Source organism: Eleutherodactylus coqui, chromosome 5 (assembly GCF_035609145.1).
Source record: "Eleutherodactylus coqui strain aEleCoq1 chromosome 5, aEleCoq1.hap1, whole genome shotgun sequence".
Taxonomy (NCBI): domain Eukaryota; kingdom Metazoa; phylum Chordata; class Amphibia; order Anura; family Eleutherodactylidae; genus Eleutherodactylus; species Eleutherodactylus coqui.
Genome location: NC_089841.1, coordinates 173,878,337 through 173,886,767, shown reverse-complemented (window position 1 = coordinate 173,886,767; position 8,431 = coordinate 173,878,337). Strand labels below are relative to the sequence as shown.

Here is an 8,431-nt window from a genome sequence, read left to right as displayed (position 1 = left end):
GGAAGTTTTCCGGGACTAGCTCCACTGCCCATAGTGACATAGCCCAGAAGATTTTTGGGCTATGTTTCACTATGGGACTGTGCAGAACACAATGCCATAAGCTGTGCACACACTGCCTGCACAGTCCCACAGAGAAGCAGTGCAGGGCTTCAAGAAAAGAAGCGGGAAGATATAACCGATCTGCCTGCAACTTTCCGCTTCTTTTTTTTAACTCCTGCACTGTTTACACATTGCCACGAAAACCATCGGCTTGTCAGAAGCTGGCCGATGGTCCCCATGGCAGGGAGAGCTGGTGAACAGCTGTCAGATGATAGCCGGGCATCACCTCTTACAGCGAAAAATGGAGAAAACCTCTGATCTCCACTGTTTAACCTTTTACATGCCATAGTATGTGCGACCGCAGCATGTGAAAGGACTGACAGAGGGAGGGGGCTCCCTCTGTCACTATCGGACCCCCGCAATGTAATCAGGGGTCTTGATGGGTCTGCGTGGCACCCTGAGGCTTCAATATAGCCTCTGGGTCTGCCAGCTAAATTCGGCTATGACGCTCAGACTCTGTCTGAGCGTCATAGCCTGTCTAATACCCTGCTATGCCTCAGCATAGCAGAGTATTAGAAGTATAAAAAAAAGTATTATGCAAGTCCCCTAAAGGGACGAAAATGTTAAAAGATTTAAAAAAGTAAAAAAAAATAGTAAAAAAATTATTAAAAAAATGAAAACGCCATAACCCCACCTTTCTCCCTTTAGGGCTTTTCCCCACTAGCGTCTTTTTTAATGCTGCGATATCACTGCATTTTTTTCAATGTAACATTCCAATGTTAAAATCGCATCGCGCAAAAATCGCAAGTTTGTGCTTTTGTGATTTTTGGGCGATGCGATTTTAACATTAGAGAGTCCCAATGAAAAAACACAGCAATAGTGCAGGCTTAAAAAAAAGGCTAGGGGTATTTGAATGCAGCGATAAAAAACAATCTTGTTTTTTTAAAGTGGGAAAAAGTAGCGAAAAAGAAAAAAACTATTACAATTTGGTATTGGCATAATCGCACTGGCCCGTAGAATTACCGTATATACTTGATTATTAGCTGACCCGAATATAGGCCAAGTCAATAAGTTTACCACGAAAAAACTGGTAAAACTTATTGACTCGAGTGTAAGCGTAGCTATAATCGAGTATATACTAGGTTAAAAAAAAAAACCTGCAATGCTCACCTCCCAGCCGGCCCTGTGTCCCTGGCACGATGGTCTCCCTGGCGGTGCGGCAAGCTGCTTGAGAATTCTCCCCGCTGCCATTTCCCTACTCGGCCTTAAATTCCCCCTCCATCAGCTCTGTGTAAGTAAGCACTGTGATTGGATTGAGCGCCGGCCAATCACAGCCGATGATCGATAAACCAATCACAGCCATTCAGTGATGTCATTCACTGAATGTCTGTGAATGATCGAGTGCTGGTTGTGATTGGCTGGCGCTCGGTCCAACCCAATCACAGTACTTACACAGAGCTGAAAGTAGGGGAATTCCAAGTCGAGCAAGGAGATGACTGCGGGGAGAATTCTCAAGCAGCTTGCCGCACCGCCGGGGAGACCATCGCATCGGGGACACAGATGCCCCCAATCCTGCCCCTAGAAAAAATGGAATAAAAAGTGATCAAAATTTTACATGTTCCCAAAAATAAGATAAATGAAGACTAGAGTTCATGCCGCAAAAATAAAGGCCTTCTTGAGCTCCGGCAATGAAAAAATACAATTAATACAGCTCCTGTAATGTGGCTACACAGAAGCAAACGTTTAAGAAAAAAAATCTTTTAAGTGTACAAAAATAGCAAAACATAAAAAAACTGTATACACTTGGTATTGCCGGAATCGTGTTGACTCAGAGAATAAGGTTATCACATTATTTATTCTGCACGCTGAACACTGTAAAAATGAAATCCAAAAAACAAATGGCAGAATTTCTTTTTTTTCTCCCAATCTACATACAAATTTTTTTATGAAAGTTATGCAATACATTATATATACCTAAAAATAATGCCATTAAAAAATACAATTTATCCTGCAAAAAACATATAGCTGTGTCAATGGAAAAATGAACAAGTTATAGCTCTTGGATCGCGACTAGAAAATTTGTTGAAATTAAATGATTGGCTGATCTAAAAAAAACTGCCCTGGTAGGTCTGACAGGGTGGTAAGAAACCCACCACTGAAGGGGTTAAAGGGGTTGTCTTGCGAAAGCAAGTGGGGTTAAGTACTTCTGTATGGCCATATTAATGCACTTTGTAATATACATCGTGCATTAAATATGAGCCATACAGAAGTTATTCACTTACCTGCTCCGTTGCTAGCGTCCCCGTCTCCATGGCTCCGTCTAATTTCGGTGTCTTCTTGCTTTTTTAGAGGCGCTTGCGCAGATGGGTCTTCTCCCTTCGGCTCGGAAGCAGCGGCGTTTTGGCTCCGCCCCCTTGTACGCGTCATCGCGTAGCTCCGCCCCATCACATGTGCCGATTCCAGCCTCCTGATTGGCTGGAATCGGCACATGTGACGGGGCGGAGCTACGCGATGACGCGTACAAGGGGGCGGAGCCAAAACGCCGCTGCTTCCGAGCCGAGCCGAAGGGAGAAGACACATCTGCGCAAGGGCCTCTAAAAAAGCAAGAAGACACCGAAATTAGACGGAGCCATGGAGACGGGGACGCTAGCAACGGAGCAGGTAAGTGAATAACTTCTGTATGGCTCATATTTAATGCACGATGTATATTACAAAGTGCATTAATATGGCCATACAGAAGTACTTAACCCCTTTAAATGTGAAATGCATGAGATTTATGTGTATTGGAGTTTGCAGGCATGAAAGAGTTAATGTCTGGTGTTGTCTGGAAAATGTATCATTGTGTCTGTTCGTGGATTGGTTGTTGATCATGTGATGTGTATTGAATTATGTCGGTGGAATGAGGAGTCCAGAATCAGAATTAGGCCTTAGTCAGACGGGCGTTTTTAGCCGCGATTTGCGCATGCGCATGCGTCCGGCGATTTTATAAAACCATTGCTTTGCAATGGTATCGGACACATGAGCGCTTTTTATGCACTCGTCCGATAAATTATAGAACAGAAATCGCAGATCGCACCTATCTGCGATCTGCGATTCCTGTTCTCTTCTCTATATGCGCTCAATGGGGCCGGCAGCAGCAGCGCCGACCCCATTGAGAACATATAGAAGACAAATCATTCTTCTCTGCCACAGCTGTAACAGCTGTGACAGAGAAGAACGATGTTTGCCCATTGAATTCAATGGAGCCGGCAATACAGCCGCTCCATTGAAAGCAATGGGCTGCCGGTGTGCGCGGGGTGAATTGTCAGGAAGGGCTTAAATATATAAGCCCTTCCCTGCAATTCATCCTAAAATGTGTTAATATAAAAAAAAATTGTATACTCACCTTTCCGCTGCAGCCGGAGTCCAGCCGCGGCCGCTGTCAGTTCTCCTGAACTGCTTCTCGGCACTATTCAGCCGGCGGGGCTTTAAAATCCCCGCCTGCTGAATGATCTGCCTCTAATTGGTCACAGCCCTGACCAATCAGAGGCAGGTTTCACTCACACACCCATTCATGAATTCATGAATGGGTGAATGACTGCTGCCTCTCAGCGCTGAGCCAATCAGGGGCAGGTCTGACTCACATCCATTCATGAATTCATGAATGGGTGTGAGTGAGACATGCCTCTGATTGGCTCAGCGCTGAGCCAATCAGGGGGCAGGTCTGACTCACACCCCCTTCACACCCACTGCAGGACGGCCACGCGGAGCTCCAGCTGCCGGGAGAAGGTGAGTATATATATATTTTTTATTTTTACACATTTTAGGATGAATTGCATGGAAGGGCTTATATATTTAAAGGGGTTGTCCCGCGAAAGCAAGTGGGGGTATACACTTCTGTATGGCCATATTAATGCACTTTGTAATGTACATCGTGCGTTAAATATGAGCCATACAGAAGTTATTCACTTACCTGCTCCGTTGCTGGCTTCCCCGTCTCCATGGTGCCGTCTAATTTCAGCGTCTAATCTCCCGATTAGACGCGCTTGCGCAGTCCGGTCTTCTCCCTTCTGAATGGGGCCGCTCGTGCTGGAGAGCTGCTCCTCGTAGCTCCGCCCCGTCACGTGTGCCAATTCCAGCCAATCAGGAGGCTGGAATCGGCAATGGAACGCACAGAGCCCACGGTGCACCATGGGAGAAGACCTGCGGTCCACCGTGGGTGAAGATCCCGGCGGCCATCTTCGCAAGGTAAGTAAGAAGTCACCGGAGCGCGGGGATTCGGGTAAGTACTATCCGTTTTTTTTTTTTTACCCCTGCATCGGGTTTGTCTCGCGCCGAACGGGGGGGCTATTGAAAAAAAAAACAAACCCGTTTCGGCGCGGGACAACCCCTTTAAGCCCTTCCCGACAATTCATCCCGGGTTCGCCCGCAGCGCATTGCTTTAAATGGAGCCGGCTCTATTGCCGTCTCTATTGAATGCAATGCGCTGGACAGCTCCGGCCCATTTCTAATGAAACGCGGCTAGGAGCAGATTTTCGGGCGATTTGCGGGCGACTTGCGCGCACTGGTCACGCGATTTGCGGATGCGCATCCGTCATGCGATCCGCAAATCGCGTGAAAAAACGCCCGTGTGACTAAGGCCTTAGAGTGAGGGTGGCTTCAGACGAACGTGTTTTTGAGCGTGCATACGCACGCACATGAACACGCGTCTATTCCAAGCAATGCATTCCCTATGGTGTGTTCACATGTCCGTGTTTTACAGGTGCGTGCCTATAAAGATAGGACATACGTGCACAATAGGGAATGCACGCATTGTCTTCAATGGAGCTGCGGCTGCTGCAGGCAGCTCTATTGAAGACAATGGTCTGCCGGCACTCCGTAATTGTTTTTAAGGGAAGGACTTTAAATATAGCCCTTTAAATAGCCCTTCCCTGTAAAATAATTTTAGTGTAAAAATTAAAAGAACGTACCTGTCTGTCGCTGCCGTGTTCCCGCAGGGATGAAGAACACAAGTGCCGCATGTGGCAGATGTTCCCTTCATCCCTGTGTGGAAAAAGAATTGCCTGCTGCACCTGCCACATCTGTGACAGATGCAGCAAAGGAATTCTTCATCCCTGCAGGGAATAAAGAATTCTCTACCACAGCTGTCACAGATAACAGCTGCGGTAGTGGATCAAGTTGCAGGCACCCAGTAATTGTTTTTCAGGGAAGGGCTTTAAATAAAAGTTATTCCCTGAAAAGCTAGAAAAGATGGTGATAAAAATAAAAAATCTATGCTCACCTTTCTTCAGCTGCCGGGGCTCAGCCGCGTCTAGCCAGCTCTTCTCCTGCACTGCTCTGAGGAGTATTCAGCAGGCGGGGATTTAAAATCCCCGCCTGCTGAATGAGCTGCCTCTGATTGGCTGAGCACTGTGACCAATCAGAGGCAGCTCTCAGCTATTGAATGACAGCTGAGAGCTGCCTCTGATTGGTCACAGCAATGGGTGAGTGCTGTCTCTTAGTGGCTGAGCGCAGGGACCAATCAGACCAAGTATACCAATATATATAACCAATCAGACTCTGTGCAGTCAGAATGGTTATATATATACTGCTTATTGTATTTGTATTATATACTTGAAAAAGGCTTGATCTGCCGAAACGCGTTGTATGTACATAGGACTCCCCAGGCGGAGAGTCCTTCTGTTATCTCTTCAATAAACTGAGTCATACTGACCGCACGAAGTGGCTGTTGACCTGGATATACCTGGCATAAGAGGCAGGACATACAGCATTATTATACAAGGCCTTCCTGGACCAAGAGAGGGGGGAGTTATTTACCCGATGTACATTGGGCTCCTCCCCTCTCCCGAGTGAGTACAACCCATTTCTCTTTTGCTTGGAGCGCAATAGAACTCTTCTTTACATTCATTGTGCGACCCCATCATGTCTTGATGGGGGGGGGGGGTTATTTTTGTTCATTATTGCAGCTCTCCACTGAGTAGATTGTAGGTGGATTGGACAGTCTTCCTCCATTATTACCTTATTATTTTCGCCGTCCCTAACTTATGCTTTTATATTATAATTACAATTGTAATGCCGCCTTGTTTCTAGTGAATGGTATCTGTTGCTAAAATTCTACAGTTCAATAGACAATTATTGGATTTCTTCCTTTCAGAATGTACATTGTATATTATAGTGAAATAAATAAAAGAAGCTCTCATAAGGCTTCATTTAGAAGCTTTAGACCCAGGGGAAATTAACATTTATTGCACAATCATACATGACCTATCATAAAAGCTCTATGGATTTTAAACTGCACAGCTCCTCTAGGGAGTGGCTAAATTATAAAACTAGCTTATTTCACTCAAGAAAGCTTATTCCTTGTCCTGCTATCACGAATACATAAGCTCCATTTTTTTGTAAGTATAATGATGGTGATAATGCTAAATTATTATCACTATTAGAATTATTATTATACTATTGATTAATTCTTCAATTTAATGAATATACCATCATTCAGTTAAAAAATACAAACACAAAATTATTGTCTGACTATAGCTGCCATTGACCAGGCTTTTTTTCAACACAAACTCTAAAGTTACCATTAGTCCCAATATGTTAGATATGTCAGTATATATATCAGCAGCATCCAGTGTAAGCTTAGAAAGTAATGAAACGAATTCAACTTGAACTTCAAATTCAATAGTTTGATTGCTTCTATACTATTATGCAAGGCTCATTGAAAATCTATTAAGCCGCGCCGCAGGCTGAGCTTATTAGGCTGCAAAAGATCACAGCTTTGGTAGCCATCACTGGCTAACATGTGAACCCATCAGCACCCTACAATTGTGTCACGGGAGGCTCAGATGTACTGTGGTCATTGCAGGCAGGTGTCAGCGGTCAGAAACTGCCGGTACCCACTCGGCTCCTGACCCCACTCCACATACCACTCACCATATATTTGCTGCAAAATATATATTAGTGTGTTGTAGCTTAGACAGTAGCTTTACTCATTTTTTATATGGTTCTGTATTTTTTTTAGGTCCTGACAGCACCCTTTCATGGCTAGTAAAAATGAAACACATATCAATGAGTTTATCTTGCTTGGATTGTCTTCTGAATTTCAGCCATTGCTTTTTGGAATATTCATACTAATTTACCTCTTCACTTTGATAGGGAATACAATGATCATACTGATAGTGTCATTATATTCCCATCTACACACGCCTATGTACCTTTTTCTCAGAAGCCTATCCATTACAGAGATGCTTTACACTACTGTAACGGTGCCCCGGATGCTAAGAGACCTCTTACACAAAAACAAAGAAATCTCCAGAATGAATTGTGCGGCACAGTTCTATTTCTTCTGCTGCTTAGGTGCGTCGGAGTGCTTTATTCTTGCCTTCATGGCTTATGACCGATATTTAGCCATCTGTCATCCTCTTCACTACATAACAAAAATGACAAAAAATAAATGCCTATACATCTCACTGGGATCATGGGTGACTGGTTTAGTCTTACCTCTCGCCAATATCATTATGGTCTTTAGACTACCATTTTGTAATTCAAAAATTATTGACCATTTTTTTTGTGACATACTACAGGTAATACATTTGGCTTGTATGGAGGTGCTTCCAAATACCCTAGTTGTAATTAAGTTATATGTACTGATATATACGTTTTTAGTCATACCTTTACCTTTTATGCTCATTCTTTTGTCTTATATACACATCTCTATGAATGTGCTCAGAATACGCTCTGCAGCAGGACGAAATAAGGCTTTCTCTACATGCGGTTCTCATCTGACATCTGTGAGTTTGTTTTTTGGATCAGCTACCATAACTTACTTAAGAACAGAAGCCATTAATACTTATGGGGGGCCTAAAGTATGGTCGCTCTTGTTCCTTGTATTCGTGCCTATGCTAAATCCACTAATATATACTTTGAGGAACAATGAAGTTAAAAAAGCATTGCACAGACTTGGGCATACAGCTTTTTCTGGATAGATTTTACTCATACAGCAATTGTAAAAATAAATGTACAAATATATTGTATTTTTTTCTTATTATAAAGGCACCTATACAGTAACATGATCAAAGGCACAGCTTGAAGCTCCTGGACCCTACTGCAAAATCTATAAACAGTACCACTTACTATATGCCATTAATCCTTTAGGACGCAGCCCTTTTTTTAAATTTCTGTCCCCCCCTCCCACTTTCGAAAAAATCATAAGTATTTTGTTTATCCATCAACCTAATGGTCTGATGACTTGTTATTTGCAGGATGAATTGTAATTTTCAATAGTACTGTTTAATGTACATATAATGTACCGAAAATAATTCTAATCTTTGAGGGGTATTGTTTCTACGGTGTACACACTGCAACAAAAATGACATGATAACTTTATTCTATGGGTCAGTATGATTGCAGCAAT

General features: G+C 43.4%; 1 protein-coding gene across 1 annotated transcript; it reads left to right on the top strand.

Annotated features, from left to right (window-relative positions):
• Nucleotides 1-7,058: 7,058 nt before the first annotated feature.
• LOC136628876 (olfactory receptor 10A7-like) lies at nucleotides 7,059-8,003 on the top strand. Its single transcript, XM_066604969.1, has one exon. It carries the CDS (start codon nucleotides 7,059-7,061, stop codon nucleotides 8,001-8,003), a length of 945 nt encoding a protein of 314 aa, XP_066461066.1.
• The last annotated feature ends 428 nt before the right edge of the window (nucleotides 8,004-8,431 follow it).